The following is a 20,115-nucleotide window of genomic DNA, read 5'->3' as shown; positions in this document are numbered from 1 at the left end:
AGCTGTAACTGCCGTTCCTTTTTTCTAAGATATTGGTAAAAATTTCCAGTGCAAGGCTTGCCCTTTGAGACCTTAGATCTAGAGAGAGAATGTTCTTCAGATAACCCCCAATTAATTAGTAGTTTTTTTTTTTTGCATTCTGTGAGTTCCAGTTTCTGGAATATTAAGTTGCAGAGAAGATGTGGTGAGCACAACTTTTCTTGTGTTTAGAGATGCAACTTCTAGACCTGCTGGTCACAGATGTTTTTAAGCATGGCTCATGCCTATATCCATAATCTTCAGTCATGGGCAGCCTGACAAATGTCAAAGGGGTTACATGGACAAAGGTGGATGTGGCACAGACATCTGCAGCCTGTGGTGTGGAGGCCCAAGGTGGTGTGTGGATGTTTTGGTTGTTTTTTTTTTTTTTTTGAACAGAATACACCCAGGAGTGGGAACTACAGCTCCTTCTGAGAGCCATCTGTGAGAACATGATTCCAGCTCCCACCCAATTCTGAATTCACTGAGATTTGGCTTGAAGCTATGGTTTGTGTCCCAGAAAATACCGTGGATAAGAGGATTGATTTCATGTTATTCCTTGGAGGGGGAGCATCTCTTAGGTCCTGAGTTTCTGCTGGCATCTTGACTATTTAGTAACCAATCCATTGTGCTTGTTATCCTTGAACTGTTGCTGATTCCTGGTTTAGAAGATAACAGCTTCAGTCTGATACTTGGTATTTAATCGGATTTTCAAGTAATGTGTTAGTTTCATCTTTATGGAAAATAAAACCCCTTTAGGCAAATGCCTCTGCCAGAACTAACTTGTGTGACACTAGTGATCGGCTTCATGGCTGTTTAGAAAAGACACTTTACCAAGAAGAGATGAAAGTGTGCTCATACAACCTAGAGAGAGGAAAGTCCACAAAACTTACTAGTTCAGGGTTTATAAATGCTGAAAGTCACACTTATAATTGTTGCTCCTACACATCCAGTATTTAAGTGATTAAATATGTGTGAGCTATATGGCTCAGTATTTGAGTACAGAAATTGAAGTCTTGCTCTTAGACCTCTCGTTCACAGCATGCTTGGTGTCTTGTCACTCCTCTGACTTCTCTGCTGGTCTGAGCAGACAGTGTTTTGCCAGTTTGCCAAGAGAAGTCATACTTAGCACTGTACTTCGTGCCAGGAACGTAGCGAAGTGCTGCATTGCTCCTGAGGAATGGGAGAGATGGGGAGCATGCAGCAGAGAGGGCCCTTGTAGGTGCACAACCTATTTAAGTCTTGTCAACAGTAGCATTCAAACTGGTGACTATCCTGTGTTGCAGATGTAAGCCTATATTTTAAAACTTGGATTCTAAATTGCTAGCCAGGAAGAAAATACTTAGTTATTTTCATGTGCCCTTTAAAAGTTCATTACCAAACCCTCTTTGTACTGGTTCATTTTGACCAGGTCCATACCATTGTGTTAAATGCCTACTAGTCTGGGATTTTGATGTAGAAGTCAAGCTCTACGTGTTAATCTGGGGGTAAACATCAAATGATGGAAGAATGGGCAGAATAAATACTGACAAGTTTCTGTTGGTGATGCAGTGGTCTTTAGGCTACAATTAGCATTCAGTGTGTTAAGTAACAGTATTTTATGATAAGCTATTAACAGTGTTTTATCAGAGGTTATCTTGCACTCATATTTCACTTTTTCTGTGCTTTCTAGATGCGTAGTTACTTATTCATACCAGTGAGGGCTATTGTGGTAATTTGAAAGCTTCTTGCATGCAGGATAATTAACAACTAATGGTAATGATTGTGCTGAGATAGGGATGGGGGGAAGAAAGAGGCAATGTAGTTTATGGGGCTTAAAAAATGGGATTGCAATGAAATGAGTCAAGCTTTGTTTTGAGGGACTTGTGTGAATTGAAAATCCTAAGCCAAATACTGATGTTCATTGTGGTATTGGGTACATGCAAATTCTCTGGACTTTTAATGTCAAATTTAGGAATCAGGCTAGAGTTGGTCCGAAGTAGAAAGTCCTTGTACTTCTGAGGACCTAATGGTCATGCTGTTTGAACCAACTGTCAGCACAGACCAGATCTGAAGAAATATGCTGCTTGCCGATACAAATGTAACTGGGAATCTCTTCATTCTTTCTCTGGACTTCCAGTTTTTCATCTATAGCTACATCAGCTTCCTGACTACATTTATATCTTTATCTAGAGTCATCTCAGAGATCTTCATTTGAAGAAATGAGTTGCTTTTCTTACCGGTGTTACTAATTTCTAGCCCACTCTAAATAAGTACACATGCAAACTTATTGCAAAAGATGTTACAGATGTGCTTCTTTGCTGTAATGAGTGGTCAAAAAGGGCTTAAAGTCAGGAGTGAGATTCTGTGAGGATTGATGCTTGGTGCCTTCCTTCCCTTTGTAGCTTCCAGACGTGTCCAGAAGGCAGTAGGGCTGAAGCAGACTTCTTCATCAGGGACTGACAAGAACTTCTGAGTAAATTTGTGTTGCTTCTCTGGGTTGAAATGTAGAGTTTGCTACCTGAGCAGCTACAGTTGCCTTAGAAGCTATTTATCAGTGGTGATTGTAAACATTTTTCAAGAATGTTATGTTCATTCATATACATACACTGACAGTTAAATAATAGGTAGCTTTGGCCAGGGGAGCATGGAGACCAGACCTTGTTCTACCGATGCTTTTCATCCTTTACTTTGCTCTGAAGCTTGCCTGCCATTAATTTCAGTGGTGGGTCAGCATTTCCTGGACTCCTTAAAATCATGATCCCTCTGAAACGAATGCCATTCCACATACACCTACAGCTTAATGCTTCAGAACAATGTTTCTGCCCATGAATCATGGTTGCTAAAATTTGAAAATAAGAAACAGAATCCCATGAAACATCTGACCTTCAAGCATGAATCTTGGGGGGTGGGACAGAGGGAATGTTTCCAGAGCATAAAAGTACTAGAATTATCCAGTCTTATTTCTTAAATTTCTTAAAGTTCTGTCAAACTACTTGTGTTCATGGAGAGACAGTAAAAATAAAATGGCTTTGGTCTTCTGTGTTGAAAAAGCTTTTTATTGGGCTGTGCAGCTGTAAAGAATTTCTCTTAAGAGAAAATTGATGGCATTTACATGACACAACTTGAATGTCTCATCTTAATTCAGTGATGTGAAAAGCATGTTAATAGCTAGGCTGCAGTCTTCTGCAAGATTGCTGGAACCCCGAAAGAAAATAATTTGGTAAGGTTAGTTGGAAATAGATTATCTGTCTTGCACTATGATTATAAATGCTCCTAAGCATATGTTATGCCTCCATAAAACCTTGTTGATTATAACAAGCACCCACTTTGATATGTCTATAAATGGAATAATAAGCTAAACTACATGGATGAGACTAGCTCTGTCTTTATGCTCGCAGTTGCTATTGCCTTAGAGGGAAAGTAGCATCAGTTTTACAGGGAAAAATGTTGCAAAAGACATTGTTTAATTATTTCCAGTAAAACTCACTTTTGCAAGATTCTTCTTTCAAAAGCACATGTAAGATTTTTGTGTTGATGGACAAAACCATGCATTTTTGTACTCCCAAGCTCTTTAATGGAGGTGTCAATTTAAAATCTTGCTGACTGTGGTACTAAAGACAGGCTGTGTCTTCCACTAAAAATGAAATCCATCTTGTAACAAGATGCTAGTTTGTGGAATTCCCGCATAAAATGCTGGCCATTTCAAGGCATGATTGACTGCACATTTCACCTTGATTAACTTGCAGGAATGCACATGAGGCAGCAGTCAGGGTAATTGAAAGTATTTTGCAAGACATGCTGTTTCCTTAATCTCAATGTAAAGGGTTATTTCATTCATTTGCATTCTGATTATGGAATCCAGAATCATGCTTACTGTCTCCATCTGAATTGAAGGCATTGATGTGGCTGCGAAGCTTGTACCACTATTTATGGAAGCACGCAATATGAAGGTCTCAGTAAATTCTTCAATATCACTGTTATATTTGACAACTGCCACACTTTCTGTTATGTGGCTTTACTATAAAGCTGTTCCAGTCCTTCAAACTATTCTTAAAATACCAAAAAACTTAATTTTTTCACCCTGCTTGCCTGTGAGACTAAGGATGAATAGCAAGGGAGAGGCAGGCAGAAACATCCTTGAGCAGCTCACAAGCTGCACATTTCTTTTGTCTCCATCTCCTCTTCCCATATTGCTTTTCTGTATTGAGAAGTTGCTGGGATGAAATTAAGATATCTGTTGTTGGCTTCTTAAAAGTTTGTGTGAGCCACTCAGCACCTCGTGTGACTGCTCTCGTCGGCAGCTTTATCTGTGGTGCATCTATAGACGGGGCGTTGCGGGGAATACCAGCCTGAAGGCTGCTCAGCTCCCCTCCTGATAGCAGCATCGCTGTACCCAAATTGGCTGCCTGGAAACATTGAAATGCACTATCTGAAATAAGATACGTCTCCTCAAAAATGAGGAAATAGTATAGCTGGTGGGAATAATACCATGGTATTTTAGATGTTTTAGAACGTGTGAATTGATGTGACCTTTTAAAAGGCAGGTCCTTGTTGCTTGCACCTGTTTGCCTGTAGTGGCCCAAGCTGAGTGTTCATCTGGTTCAGTTCCCTGATTTGTCTCCCTGGAGAAGTGATCCCCTTGGTGTTCAGGAGGGAGCGGGGAGTTTCTGCCTCCTTTAGGGCTGACAGTGGCTGCAACGCAGCTGTGTTGAATCTGCAGTTTAAGATGGGATCTGTGTTAGACTACATCCATGTAAACTCTGCACTGGAGAGATGAGGGAAGATAAACCAAAAGCGCTGCATTTTGAGAGTTGTATCCATCCTGAAATCAATGCCCAGAGCTTTAAGTATTTTATACTAGACTACTAGTTAACAGTCAACAACCCAGTTTTTAAAAAATCCATGTTACGCTTGCAGACTCTACTACTTCACGCCTTCCACTGGGTCCTTTGTCTGTCAGTCCTTGAATCTGGAGTTGGTGCAGTGCAGATTAAAGTCAGATGTTCGTTCTTTAAAACTTAACCTTCTCGTTACAATGGGAGTGTCCCACCCAAATAGGAAGGAAATTGCCTAGGAGAATGTGGATGATTTTATACCTCTCTGAATAGAAAGCTCCTTCACAGAAGTGCCAGGGATCACCTATGCCAGTGTACTGAGTCGTTCTGGTCAAGGGAGGCAACCACTTTCTCTTGGGTAGTATCTCTTGTTTTAATAAGAATCTTTCTGTGCATAAATTTCATGGTTTGATCCTCAGTCTTCCACAATGAACTTGGATAACCAAGTAAATGCCATTATTTCCTTTGAAGTGATCTTCGAGATGGTACCAGAGCATGGTATGAAAGGACAGGAAGCTTTCTGTCACAGTCTGGTAGAATCAGTTATATTGGTTAAACAGCGAATTAGTGTGAAATGGTGTAACTTTAAAGCAGTTTCTGTCTTGCTGTGCCATTCTTTCAAGGGTGAAACCTGATGTGCCTGACTCTGATCAGCCATGCATTTAATGTGCTGCCTGAAATCAAGGACGTTTCAGAATGAGCAATGCAGAACTTAAAATGCTTGCTTATTTTATTTCTTAAAATGTGCTAGAGAACAGATGATAACACTGATTCATCTGCTTTTTTTCTTTCATGAAGTGAGACGTTTTGTATCAGACGATGCTTCTGGCTTCCTGTGGAGTTCAGATAGCATTGCATTTTTTTTGAAGTTGAGAATAGAAACAATTAGAAGTCTTTAAAATCAATAATACAACCAAACTCAACTTTCCTGGACGTGTCACTTCTTTGCTTTAAGCTAACTGTACTCTTGTTCTGGGTAAGGGTATGAGTAGAAGTATCTAAGATGACTGCGGAGGAACTGGAATGATGGAAGTTTAGATATTCACTGTGCCCTTCAGAATGGATGACTTGCTGTACTGTCGGTTCACTTATGCTTCTCTTGATTTTTCTTTCCAGAATATGGTATCAAGTTTTCGTGTTTCTGAACTACAAGTGTTGTTGGGCTTTGCTGGTCGTAATAAAAGTGGACGGAAACATGACCTCCTGATGAGGGCACTGCACTTACTGAAGAGCGGCTGCAGCCCAGCAGTTCAGATAAAAATCCGAGAACTCTATAGACGTCGGTACCCAAGGACGATTGAAGGACTCTCAGACTTATCAGCTATAAAACCCGCCGTTTTCAATTTGGACAGTAGCTCCTCTCCCGTGGAGCCTGACCTGGCTGTTGCTGGGATTCACCCGCTCCCTTCTACTTCAGTCACACCTCAGTCTCCTTCATCCCCCGTCAGCTCCGTGCTCCTCCAAGACACTAAGGCTCACTTTGAGATGCAGCAGCCATCCCCTCCAATTCCACCTGTTCATCCTGATGTTCAGCTGAAAAGCCTGCCTTTTTATGATGTGCTAGATGTGCTTATAAAACCTACAAGTCTAGGTAAGTGTTTGATAGTACTGCAGGTTGTTTAATTTGGAGGATAGATATTCCTTATGACAGTATGAAGTCCAGGCTTAAATTTTTTTTCAGCTGGGGAAAAGCGGAAATTCCCTTCCCTTCTTAGTGCTAGCCCTGACCTTTCTCCACCTCTTGCTCCCCAAAGTGCCAAGCCCCACTTTAGTAATAATAAAAAGTATTCTGTTCTGCCAATACCACAGATTTAAAGATAAACATGATTCTCTTTTCAGTATTAAGTTACTTCTGCCTGAATGATTTGGACGAAAGTATCTGTTTGATACAAGGAAGGAACACCTCTGTCAGGGCCAGCAGGGAAAAGATTTCAGGGTCAGTAGTTAAATTCCTGCAGTGTAAGGAGAACAAGTTCACTAGTTTGTTAGCTTGTATTTATCTCATTGCAACAGTTCTCAGTGCGAGATGCCAGAATCTGCAGGTGCATACTTCGGGTAACAAAGGTTGAATTTTGTACTTGGTTAGTGGTGGGTTCTCAGCCTGCTGGTTGTTGCCATACTGCAGGTTAAAATGCAGAGCATATCTTTGTCTTCCAAACAACCTGAAGGCTGAGTTAGCTTATTCAAGCACCTCATTCTTGAGCATATTTATTTGGAAATAGGCTTGAAATTCAACCTGTTTTACCTTATAGGGTAGAAAATATTCTGTAATGATTTAGTAATACTGTTTAGAAACACTCTTAGCATTTTGCAAGCTGTTTGCATCCTGCTAAACTCTTTAGTTTCGTAAGTGATAAGTGTCTTAGGTTGTGACTTGTACCTAAGTGAGGCATACGCTGGTCATCCTCCACTATCTAGAGCAGCAGGCATTACTAGCTAGTGTTCCTTACACTACTTGTTGTCACTTGTGCTTGTGTGTCATGACACCCTGTTAGGGAGAAGGTTCCTCCCCCTGTTTCGGGTCCCTCTCCCTATCATTGTCCTAATGCGTGGATGGGCTTGGTATTAATGTGTGCTTTTGGTATTGGCTGGCTATACAGCTCATCCTGGCTTCCTCCTCCTTATGTTCACTCTATACAGTAGCTGAATATCTTAATTATATTCCTTAATTATTCTGTATTACAGCACAACTGTTGGCTCATAATGAACCAGGTTTGTTGCCAGCCATGTGGTTGCCATCTCCTGTCTAATGTGGTGTGTTTTTTGCATTGTATTTCTGCTGTGCAGTTACTGTTTGTTTTTTGGTCAATGATACCTGGAGGTGGCAGTAATATGCTGGAAAACTATCTGTAACAGCTGTCTTCAGCTTTGGAAATGCTTGCTTCTTAAAATGAATGTTTCATCAGGGTGTCACTGTGTTATGAAGTTGCACGAAATTTCTTTTCCCTTGAAAACTGTAGGCTCTCTGTTGCATGTTGCTCAGCTCTCATAGAAGTAGGATTACATACCTGGTCCTGAAACATTTGGATGGGGACAGGAGGAATGTAACTGAGCACCTGCTTACCTTCAAACTCTTCCCAGAATACAGTACCTGAAAATGGCAGCAGCTGGAGCTGCAGCTCTGTGTGAGAAGGAGCGGGTAAATGAGAAGTGAGGAATGGCTTGCAGTACAAATAACGAATTAGTGACTTTAGCTTGGGTTCATGAGCACATCTGAAAAAAACCCTTCCTTAATAAATATTTTCAGATTGATATGGGTAGATCATAGTCCAACTTAGTAGATGTGTGTGGTTGGGACATGGAACAAATGTGTGTTTAAGAAGTCAGAAATCAAATGGGGCACATAGGTCAGTGCTTGGAGCACAGTCTGCTTCACTGCAGCTCTCTGAAAGGGATGTGTATATGTATTCTCTTATGAGGACATAAGAGCAGGTGTGGATGTGGGGTTTAGCTTTAATCCACACTTGGTACAATAACAATTTCCATTTTAAATGTGCCCAAATATTTTGAAATATAAAATGCCGTCTAATGTGTGCACAGGAGTGCATGATACTGTGTTTGAATTGCTCGAGGAACTTGTGTGTGTGTTTCTTCCACCTGGGGTTTTCCTTTCTGTATGTTTTCCAGGCAGATTTTTCTTCTCTGAATGTTACAGTGTACATGTCAACCTAACTCTTCAGTTTGGCTGGTTTAATGGTGATATTTTTAGGCTCGTTCTCCTTGCTGCTACTTTAAACTGTTGGACAAGTCTAGTCTACCTTTATTTCAGGTCAAGATTTCTAAGTCTTCAAGTCAAAAGGATATAGAAAAGGACTATGTACGTACTATGAATCCTTAATACAAGAATACTATTGCTTGCCATCAGTGTCAGACAAGTAGGATTCTGATACAAAAGTTATCTTTATTTTGACACACGTCCCCTCCCCAAAGTTTAGTGCTGAGTATTCCCAGATGTAGCGTCCAGCTGGCTTCTTTGGCATTAGGAGTTGTTCCCTACCTTCCTCCCCAACAACTTAGCTACCTTTAGCTGTTTCTGCACTGAGTAATTTTCCAGCTGCCCATTAATAGCTTCTGGTGTGCATTTTCCTATTATAGTACCTTAAAATAGTTGTAAACATCTCTCTGGTAGTACTTGCTCCAGGTATCCAGTGTTATATTTCGTTGTGTTTGTATCTTTCTTCCCCTGAGGATTACAGTGCAGCTTGCCAAGCTGTTTTTAATACTGAAAAGTAATGTGATATTAGCCATCTGAATATAGCTGAAGGAACGATTTGGTCTGTTGCTTTCCTGTTGACAATGGCTTGCAGTTCAACAACAATTTGGTTGTGTTCTTAAGTGACTTGTGCATTGTTTCAGGAAAAAAATCTATTGCAGGTCCTGTTCTAATCAATGATTTTAATCACCATGGTTAAACCTCCTCTTGTCTCTTTTTTTTTCTAGTACAGAGCAGTATTCAGAGGTTCCAAGAGAAGTTTTTTATCTTTGCTTTAACACCTCAGCAGGTCAGAGAAATCTGTATTTCCAGGTAAGAAGTGTTTGGAATAGCATAGGTAACCACTTTTTTGTAAAAGTTCAGGACAAGGGGATTCTTTTGTTTTTTGATACATCCCATAAGCTTGCAAATGGGGGATGATGATACTCAAATAGTTACGCTGAATTAATCTGTTCCGGTTTCTTCCAGAATTAGCATAGAAATTTTGTATATTTGGGTAAATCTTATGCCATTGAGGAGTTCACAATTACTTGAAACAGTAATTGTTACTATTTGGAGAGAGAGTAGGCTTTCATCCCCTGCACATTTCCTGACTGCAGAAATGGAAGGCTGCTTTTATCTTTTGTCCCAGGATTCATGTTCTTATAGGACCTGTGATGTGAACAGTTTTTTTTGGATAGCAAAAAACCTGTTTTCCCACCCCCTCCTCTGGCAGCACCATTCTTTGTTACCATAAGTTGTTGAGAGAAGATGGCAATCCTAAAGTCCTGCTTGCAGTACCTAAAAAGAGGTATCACTCGTAAGACTTGTTTATAACTTAATAAAATAAGAGCAACACTTAGTGATGGAATAGGTGTACCAGTTCTTTCAGTGTGTGACTGGATTATGAGACCTGCTGTCTAAAGAGGTGCTTCTGTTTTCCTTTCTCTCTCTCATAGGGACTTCTTGCCAGGGGGCAGGAGAGATTACACAGTCCAAGTTCAGCTAAGGTACCTTTTTCATGATATTTTCTTATGTTATAGTAGCCAATTAAGAAGTTATGTCTTGATGTTTGTGGAGACACATGAATGTAGTGACACTTGAAAATTTATGCTTTCTCTTTTGTCGGGATATAGGTTATGCCTGGCAGAGACAAGCTGTCCTCAAGAAGATAATTACCCTAATAGTTTGTGCATTAAAGTAAATGGGAAGCTGTTTCCATTGCCGGTAAGCTTGTGTTTGCATGTATTTGTGGTTTCTTTGATTTGGGGTGTTTGTTTTTCTGTAATGCTAGTTTCCTAAAACAATCAAGCACTTTATTGTTATCACTCAAATTTCTCCAGATATTAATGTTAACAAATGCACAAATTGTTTGCCTATGCGAGGTAGCTATTACTGCTATCAATCATAATACAGCCATTGCATGGCTTAATTATGTTTTAGCTAGTTGTAGCAAGCTTCATCTGTGCAGGTAACAGAACGTGGAATCTTCATTATGGGTCTTAAAATTGAGTTTGACATGATTGGCAGTAGCCCTCACTGGTTAGTATATCTATTTGTATACTGGTGTGAGTTGGTACTTGTGAGGAAACAGTATCATCTTGTGGATGTATTTGTATACTGTTCTGCACCTCTCTGGCTAGAGCAGCGTTCATCACAGGGATGAAGAACAGGCATGTTGTAGGGCTCCAAGCAGTTGCTGATCCTGGAATAGAACAGTGTTAGCAGTCAGGCATTTTGGTTTCTACCATAAAAATTACTGGGTGGGCAGGGCCACCTTGAGGCTCGAATATATACGAAAAGGGAGAAAGCGCTCTTATTTGTGAACAAATATCTGAAACAGGTATTTCTCTACCCCAGAATGGGGAAACTCTTACCCAATTCATTCTGAAACACTTCTGGAAGATGGAAAAAGTAGAGTTTTTTCAGCAGTGTATGTGAAATGGTTGATGGAAATAGAGGTGTGAAATGTTATCTCAGAATGTTTGCTGCCTTCTTGGCATGTCAGATACGTTTATCATGTTCTATTCTTCCCCTATGCTTCCTCCCATTCACGTGCGACCATGGCTACTTTCTTGCCTCTGATCAACCTAAATGACTCTCCCATGCTTCTTTTCTACCTGCTTCTTTAACAATTGCACCACTCTCTCTGTCTTCAGCATATAAAAGAGTTTCTTTGAGGCATTTCCCGGTCAGTACTTCCTGCAGACACAAACTGTTCTCTGTGATAAACTTGGAGGTTTTCCTTTCTTCTGAAGATGTTTTCCTTTCTTCTGAAGATGTCTTCCTTTCTTCAAGCAACCCAAAAGAATTGGGTCTGTTTTTCTGTTATCATGACTGATGATTCTCAGTCTTGTTAATATACCTTATGCATGTTATACTGTGTTATGCTATCCATTTTATGTGTAACATGTCACAGTTGCATAAAAAATTGTCTGATCTTGTACTTCCACTTTGCTTTAGATTTAAATCAGGTAGGTTCTTCCTGCATGTTCTAAGATGGTTCGTTATTCTATTCAGCAGAAACTTTAAGTGAGAAAGTAAATAAATGACTCTTGTCTTGGCAACTTTTCTACCTCAGAGATGACAGTTGTCCACTTCAGTAGTGTTAAGTAACTAATCAGTGATACCAGGCTTTGTTGTCAACTCGCACAATTCTTAAATGAGTACTGTTCTGCCTTTCCCTTGTATAGCCGTTCATGCCTCTGCAGATGGCTGAATTATTCCAGGTTATCTCATTGGCTGCAGTCCTTATCAGAAACTTCAAAGAAGTGCTGCCAGTGTGCCAATACTGCTTTAGGTTGTGACAGCTCATGCTACTGCAGCGTTTTCTTGTGTTCCTGCAACTGTCTGTGTCTACTTCTCAGAGTTTCGACTTGAGAAGAATAAATGTGGAGCATTACATGCTGGTGTCTTGGCAAGTAACAAGAATTTTATACATAACATCCTACAGCAGGTGATTCTCATGTTGCCTTCTCATGTGAGTGTAGGCAAGACAAAACGCAAAAGTCCAAAGAAATAACTTGCTTTTCTTCCCAGGGAACCTCTGTAGACCACTGCAGGTCTCTTTCAAAGGACAAAAATGAAATCTGTCAAGGCAGGTTAGGAATAACCACATGGAAGAGCAATCAGACTTTCTCTTGATACTTTTTTTTTTGGTTACAGCAGTGTCCACCTGTTTTGACCGTTATGGTTCTTGGAAGAAGTGTGGAAGTCTTAGACCCAAATAACTCTGGCACTTGCTAGCTGTTGGAATTGGTAGCCTAACTGAGAGCAGTATTAGGCCATGCTGGTTGTGATAGGCAACAGAGCGTTCTCTCTTTAAGTCCCAGAAGGCTAGGAACAGAAGTTCTTAATGTGTTTTAGGAGTACAAGATCGAATCTGACCCCTGAGAATCTTTGCTTTGTGGGAGAAAACATCAAAAGCTTGACTGAAATGAAGCATGTGAGCAGCAGAGTCAGCCTTCCAAAAAGGGAAAAATGGGAGATGTCAAGAAAAACCCAAACAGTTGCATTCTTCGCTTTCTTTCTTTGCTTTTTCACACATCTGCTGCCTCCATATACTGTGATAAAGCACACATGGGAAGACTCTTCATAGCTACTGTCACTCATCTGCGGCAAGAACAAGTTTTGGAAGACTTCTTCAGCAATTGCTGTCCTCTGCTCTGGTCTGGCAGACCTGGGTCCCTGTTCTGTCGCTGCAGGCAGTAGCCCTGTGCAAAATTAATAAAGGGCAGTAGTGAAGCACAGCCATGGGTGGGCTTTCGAGGGAGGAGTATGGACTAGTGGCAGAACTGCTCTGGAAACCTGGGGAACGATATGACAACTGCAGAGTCTGCCCTGGATTAAGGGCAGTGGTTATCCTATGGTATGCTCTTCCAGTAAGCAGAAGAGGCCTCCAGTTCTGAGTTGCCTGAGATGACTTATGTGGCAAGACAAAACAAAAGATACAGCAGGCTTTCTGCTGGTCTTGCCTACATACTAGCTATGAAGGCAAATACTTCAAAAAAGGAAAGTGGCTGGAAACTTTAGAAATACCAACTAGATGCAATGTGAAGATTTTCCTAAAACTCCTTCTTGGAGCTAAGAATTAAATGAAACATCAAGGTTATCATTCCTAATCCTTGGAATGAATTAAGTATGGCCAGAGAGTCTGCTTTGTGCTGAGCTGTCTGACCCACTGTTGGAAGAGGTGGCCTGGGTGCGTTGGCTGTGCTGCGCTTCTGCAATAAAACTGTAGAGAAGATTCTGTTCAGGTTTCCACCGAAGGCTGGAAGTTGTGTGTTGACTCTACTAATACAGGAGCTTTTCAGATTGTTTTCCCATATCAGTAGGTGAACACAGAACACATCCTGTGCACTCTGTGGGAGTTTCCAGTGAAGTACCACACACCAGCAATTGTTGCTGTTACTTCTAGTTTTTATTTTCAGAAGTCGTCTTTCACAGTAACTCTTGTTTTTGAAACATTAGGCTATGAATGTGCATGTTAACTCTGCATTTAAAAAAAACATGTATTTTTTCAGTGTATTGTTTCTGGAGAGTTTCTAGTGTAGAACAACAGTGTCTTGAATGGGATGAAATCTGGCAGTCACTTCTTCTGTGCAAGATGCAGGCTCCAGTCTCTTATTGGCATCCTTCTGATGCAAGATGAGATCTTGAGATGAGTGGACTGCAGGATGTCTGCTTGAGCTCCAAACAGATTCTGGGTTCCTGTTACAGACCGGCTGCTTTCACAGTGACGGTTGCAGGATGAGATGAATAAGCTGCAGCTGGGCCACGTGCTTCACATAGCACAAGTACCCTCTGCTTGAAGTGTGCTTGTCTAGAGTCAAAAGGGAACTGGGTGGCTTCTGATTCAGTTTGCAAGCATTGTATGTCATAAAACTACAAAAAGAAGCTGGTCCAGATTATTTGTGCAGCTTTTAAGAATTTCTTAGTACCTAGTAGACGTTTTTTTCTGCTAACAATAACAAAGCCTGTTAGCTCTTAAATATACCTGGTATTCCATGAGCAGCTCATCTTCAGGGTCCTCACTGGAGCGTGCAGGTGACAACCTGTTGTTTGTGAAGCTAGGTGTAGCTAATGCAAGGCAAAGCAGGCACCAAGGGGTTGTAGAGCTCTTGGGACAAGAATTTACTGTTTCTTAAATAAAATCAATGAAGCATTCTTTGGACATGAAAGACTGAATTAACGGTTCGTGACTTGCTGTCTTTTGATTGCTGAGATTCTGCCCTTCTGAGGCTCTGATTGCTTTTGTTGGGGTGTGGGGAGCAGTAACAACTTCTTATTTTTTGACAAGGTCTCAACACTGCTTTTTACTCCTCCAGTAAATTTACCTGGATGAGTACTGTGTTCTCTTCTACCTTTTCAGCACTTACGCAAAATCCCTTTAAAATCAAAAATGCTTTATAACCGTGGTTGAGTTATGGTATTGGACTATCCAAGGCTGGTATTCCTCAAAATAAGTGTTGATTTCAGTCTCCAGCTTAGAGAACCTCTAGGCTCACTTGTTTCTCACAGATCAGTTTTAAACTAATAAGTTGTTTAAGCAGTTAACAGTGGGGAGACTTGGTAATGCTTTTTGTCTCTTCTTCCTATAGGGATATGCTCCACCTCCGAAAAATGGAATTGAACAGAAGCGACCTGGGCGTCCCTTGAATATAACATCTCTAGTTAGGTTGTCATCAGCAGTGCCAAACCAGATTTCCATTTCCTGGGCTTCTGAAATTGGGAAGGTAAGCTGTCTGTTTTGTGGGATGTAGGCAGTAGTCTGAATAACCTTGTCTAGCGTTCCTTCTAACCCACTGCCTGATAATGCCGGCAAGACGTACGGTGTTACAAAGTGGCTGCATTTATTTCTGATGCCAGGAAAAAAAGCTAGCTCTAGAAGTATGGTAGCTTACAGTAACACAAAATTTTTATAGAAAGAACTAGTTTATGGATATTTCCATCTTTTCTTTTGAGATTCTTTTTCTTTTGTCTTTTCTGAGTTAAAACTGCACTTGTAAATAAGGTAAATCAGGTGGAATTTCCAGCTCAGAGAGCTCCTTGGTGGCAAGTTCCAGGGAAGTGTACAGGGGAGCTGTCAGGCTGCCAGCTGCTGCAGGGTGTGGTGCATCTTGGTGATGCTGTGCTTGGGCCATAGTGGTGTGCATTTGTAAGGCAGGGTATCCGAGCCATGTGCCCATTGTTAAAAATGAAGCGTGTTCCTGGAAGTTTAGGTGACTTGAGGGGGAACTGACTTCTCAAGGGTTGATACAGAGAGTAATGGAGACCTGGGTAGGGGGCAGAGAGAGAAAAGCATCTTCATAATGTAGTTCTTCATGGAAAGCTGTGTTGAGGAGGAGAAGTGTGCTGGACTTCAGTGGCAGGAGTTGAGGTGGATGGTGACAGATGTGGTACCTTTTGCTCTCTGGTGCCTATAGGTGAATTTCTGGTTTTGGGGAAATGAGAAGTGGTTAGTTTAGAAGGAGTTAGCCTTTCAGATGGCTAGCTGACTGCTTAGAAATCTGCCTGGGGATTTACTAAGAAAAGAGGGGAAAGTGGAGAGTCTCTCAGTTCTTCCTAGACTTATGTAGCTGTTGTAGCAGCCCTTGCAGCTGTTGGAAGAATAAGTGGCATATATCCACATGTATATATATATATATCCCCATGCAAGCAGATGAATGGGAGGTTGTTCCAGCCTTGCTCCCTTGTCCTGGGAGGTGAAGTGAGTCTCTGGTTTAATGCTGAGGCTCTGTTCTAAGTAGAACTTGCATAGCAGGCCTTTGCTATTCATCTTCTAATTGAAACCTCTGGGGACAGTGTGGAGTGCCAGCAGGCTAAGGTCTTATTGGCATCTACTTGGTAAGGTCTTATTGGCAACAACTTCTCTGATAGACGAGGGCTTCTGAGGAGAGCAGGTGTTTATCCCAGAGAGCTGGACAGGCTAGTGCCTGTAATATTAATTCTGTAGGTAATAAACGGTACACAACGTAGTTGTTCTTCGCAGGGATGGGGAAAGCAAGACACTTGTCTTAGTGGCTTCCTGTGCATTTTGATAACTTTATCTGTTCATCTAGGTTAGAGCTGTCTTTGATATGGATGGTAAAGGAGGAGCAGGGTGGTAGATTTCTTGTGCTTAAAATTCATGAGCAGTGCTTGGTCATGTAGGAGCTATAAGAAGGTGGCTGGCAGGGAGTGGAGATGAGGGATTGCAGGTTGTGAGTGTTACACAGATGAAACCATTGTTATTCTGCAGTGGTGGGACTTGCAGATTCTTCTCTTCACTTGTGACCTTGGAGAGGAAATCTTGAACAAAGGAAGCTGACAAGTGGCATGAATTAGGGAACAGCGGTAAATGCTAGGGAATATGGCCAGCCTGAAAGGAGTAGGTATGCTCTACTGAGGCTTGGCTTAAAAGCAGCAAGCTGAAGAGAAGGTACAAAGAAGCTGATGCTGTTGTGTGCCATCTGAAGGTGGTGTTTGCACCTGAAACAACATTAATCTTTTCTTTATAGCTAGTTTCTCTTTGAGCTCTGCATTAAAGAGAATGACAATGGTAAAAGGGAAATGTGTAGGAGAAAAATATGAGAAGTGCTTACAGACTGCACATTTTAAGAAGTTGTATCTCCAGTCTAAGTCATCTTTTCAAGAAGAAGCCCAGATTGTCGCTTGGTAGTGGAGAACATTTTTCTTGTAGTTAAGTTGCAGCTGGAGTGAGGTGACTTGACTTGGTTAGTGGAAGAATTCTGGCAGATTGACTCTTTCATAGTAATGAAGTCATCTGCCAGTACTTCGCAAAGTATTTCCATAACTACAAAGCAAAAAAATCAGCATGGTTTTTTCTACTGTATGTTACAACCAGTGTAATAGTGACATGTTGCTGTAGTGGATATATGGTGTTAAATCAATATTTCATCTTTAATTACTCTTTTTGTAGAATTACTCCATGTCTGTGTATCTCGTTCGTCAGCTCACTTCAGCTATGCTTTTGCAGAGGTTAAAAATGAAAGGTATCAGAAACCCTGATCATTCCAGAGCACTAAGTAAGTCAAATTAATCTTCCTGTTTCCTTACTGAGGGTGGTTGGTGGCTCTTTAAAACTAGAACTGGTAGTACTTGGGAGATTTGCAGCATTTTGAAAAGAAGAATCCATGCCCAGGCTTTTTTTGCTGTTGCTGAGGTATCGTGCACTGATTCAGTGTAGTTCCCTAGCCAGCAGAGAGGAGTACCTAGAGATTTCCTCTGAAATGTTCTCAAGAGAATGCTGAGAGCCAGTTTAGTGTAGTGGGCAGTGAGGTGCAGATAGATGGCCTAAATATGTGTTTTGTTCACCTGCATGTGCTGCTGATTGTCTTGTCTTTATACCTCACTCCCTGATGATTTTATCTCCTTGCATGTTGGATAGAGTTTGCTCTACTAACCATTGTGGCCAGAAGTGCATCGGCTGCACATCAAAACAGTCTCATGCAATTTGCCAGTTGCCTGTGAAGTTATTCTTATGTGGCATTTGCTCTGAACTAGCTTCCTTAGATGCTCAGGGCTTTTTAGATAGCTGGAAACAAAGTATATGTACTAGAGAATCAAGGTTAGTGTTTTAAATAGTTGTGCCCATCTCTAACTTCTTAATTTATTTTGGTAGTTAAAGAAAAACTAACTGCAGATCCTGATAGTGAGATTGCCACAACCAGTCTGCGGGTATCTCTGATGTGTCCTGTAAGTAAGGCTGGAAATTACCATATACTGATTTGTGTTTTCATTTTAAGTGCAGAGTTGGTCTGCTTGTAAAACACCCTGCTTCAGAAATGTAACTGGCTTTTGTTACACTGATTCATTAATGCAAATGAAGAGAAGAGTACACCTATAAGCACCTGATTGCAGCAGCATTTAACCAACTGTGGTTTAGACCTGTGAATGCCTCAGCTGTAATGCAGTCAGAGTCAAGTTGTTACCTGTGTGTGTGTATTGAGGCCTTTTAAAGGAGTGATCTTGTGCATGGAGGCATGGAGCCTACCTGGGAGGGTGATAGAATAATTAATGGATACAGTGAGAAACAGAACTTCAGAACTCCTGGTCTTGGTGGTATTGTTTTTACTGCCAACTACTACAAGGGAAAAATAAACTGATCACCTTGTAACAAGGTAGTGCTGCCTTGGGAATTCTCTTTCGAGGTAGAAACTGACCTTGTGTTTGTGACTGGTCTGTTAAGTCTCACACTGAAATGGGTATAATGCCATTCTGAGTCTAACATAACTACAGATCACAAAATAATCAAACCCTGAGATATTTGGCCAAGAAATGACAAAGTGGCTGCTTCAGTAGGTCTTCCTATTTTAAAAAAAATATCCTAGAAATAATGTTTCTGACAGTTCTCAACTCAGTAAAGACTTTGAGAACTGCTTTCTTCTTCGTTCAGGTACCTTGTACGTGCTTTGGAGTGGATTTGCACACAGTGACCTAGTGTTGGGCACTCTGTAGTGAGAAGTGACTGTTACCTTCCTGGTTGCATCTGATTTCATTGTTAGCTATCCAGGTCTACTTCACTTTCTTTTCTTCTGACGTTCTTTAAATGCATCTTCTGCAGCTGGGAAAAATGAGACTGACAATTCCATGCCGGGCTGTTACTTGCACACACCTGCAATGTTTTGATGCTGCTCTTTATCTTCAAATGAATGAGAAGAAGCCTACCTGGATCTGTCCTGTCTGCGACAAAAAGGCAGCTTATGAGAGCCTAATACTAGATGGGTAAGAGACTGAGCTTGCAGAACACAAAATTACTTCAAGTTTTTCATGTTGTACTAATTATTTTTGTGACCTAAAGCTTAGCCATTTTTACTTTCTCAAAAGTACATTAGACTGGGAGGAACCATTAGAATCCTTTAGTTTCTATTCCCATGTAACAAACTGCGAGAACTCATCTCGTAACTGCATCATCAAACTCCTGAGCCTCAGCATATCATCTCTGGAGAAATCCAAATGTGACATCTAAGGATGTCTCCCTTTCACATGAACAATCTGTGAGGCTATTAACTCTTAAAATTTAGCATATAAGCTGTGTAAAACTTGATTCAAAGGGTGATTGCTTCTACTGCTATATAGGAATCTCTAAACGGCGATCATGTTGGAGTAGAACATGGGTAGGTTGGGATACTTTGATTTTGACGTATGGATATCCACAAAGGTTGTAATTGCAGGTCTTCAGGGAAGACAAATGAGGGGTGGAGTATGTGCTGTTGGTCACTCTTTATTGTAATCAACTTCTTAATTGTCTGCTTTTCATTTAGGAAAAGCCTGGAATCAAAGCTTAACTTTATTTTTCAGGCTCTTTATGGAAATCCTTAATGAATGTTCAGATGTGGATGAGATTAAATTCCAGGAAGATGGTTCCTGGTGCCCCATGAGGCCTAAAAAAGATGCTGTGAAAGTCTCAAGTCCACAGTGCACCAAAATAGAAAGTGAGTACATCTTGGATATTGGTAGCAAACCACCAAAAAAGCTTGATGCCTTGAGACTTAATTGCAGCTGGGAGAATGGCTATGGATGTTGACGTCTGTTTTGTGGGGTGTATGCTAAATAATTTTGTTTTAAAACTAAAAAGAAAGGGTTGTATCTCTAAAAAATGTGCATTTGTGGGTTTTGCCTTTGTTCTCTATAACAGCACCTAAAAAAAAAAAGTTGCTCTTGTTATAGGTCCTTAAACTGTTAAGTGAAGATTAAAGCTTGTGCTCAATAATTCTCATTGTGACACAGAATACTACTAATAAAACTGGTCCAGAGTCATGATGGCCTCTGCAGTGGTCAGGAAGATGAGCTAAAACAGTATTTGAGATACTGTTTCTGCTGCAAATTGAAACAGCTGATGTCAAATGCCTTTTAAAAAAAAGTGGTATTTTATTTTCTGGTTTAGGTTCCAGTGTTGTTAGCAAACCGTGTTCTGTGACAGTGGCCAACGAGGTAAACAAGAAAAAAGTTGATGTGATTGACTTGACAATTGAAAGCTCTTCTGATGAAGAAGAAGATCCTCCTGCCAAAAGGAAGTGCATATTTATGTCTGAAACACAAGGAAGCCCAACCAAAGGGTTTGTCAATTTTAAAGTTGTTATTCCA

General features: G+C 40.8%; 1 protein-coding gene across 8 annotated transcripts in view; it reads left to right on the top strand.

Annotated features, from left to right (window-relative positions):
* The window catches only part of PIAS2 (protein inhibitor of activated STAT 2), a 36,376-nt gene that overhangs the window by 8,693 nt on the left and 7,568 nt on the right, over positions 1-20,115 (top strand). For all 8 annotated transcript variants that reach the window (XR_014577086.1, XR_014577087.1, XM_083818850.1 and 5 more), the window contains exons 2-11: positions 5,952-6,426; positions 9,276-9,360; positions 9,987-10,037; positions 10,164-10,254; positions 14,628-14,762; positions 16,949-17,054; positions 17,651-17,724; positions 18,593-18,753; positions 19,330-19,463; positions 19,916-20,087. Coding sequence is in view for 6 of the 8 variants with exons in the window: in XM_083818850.1 (XP_083674976.1) it covers positions 5,952-6,426; positions 9,276-9,360; positions 9,987-10,037; positions 10,164-10,254; positions 14,628-14,762; positions 16,949-17,054; positions 17,651-17,724; positions 18,593-18,753; positions 19,330-19,463; positions 19,916-20,087 (1,484 nt within the window). In the remaining 2 variants the exon portion in view is untranslated. The remainder of the gene's footprint in view (positions 1-5,951; positions 6,427-9,275; positions 9,361-9,986; positions 10,038-10,163; positions 10,255-14,627; positions 14,763-16,948; positions 17,055-17,650; positions 17,725-18,592; positions 18,754-19,329; positions 19,464-19,915; positions 20,088-20,115) is intronic.

Source organism: Anser anser (assembly GCF_964211835.1).
Source record: "Anser anser genome assembly, chromosome: Z".
Lineage (NCBI taxonomy): Eukaryota > Metazoa > Chordata > Aves > Anseriformes > Anatidae > Anser > Anser anser.
This window is presented reverse-complemented; position numbering and strand designations above follow the sequence as displayed.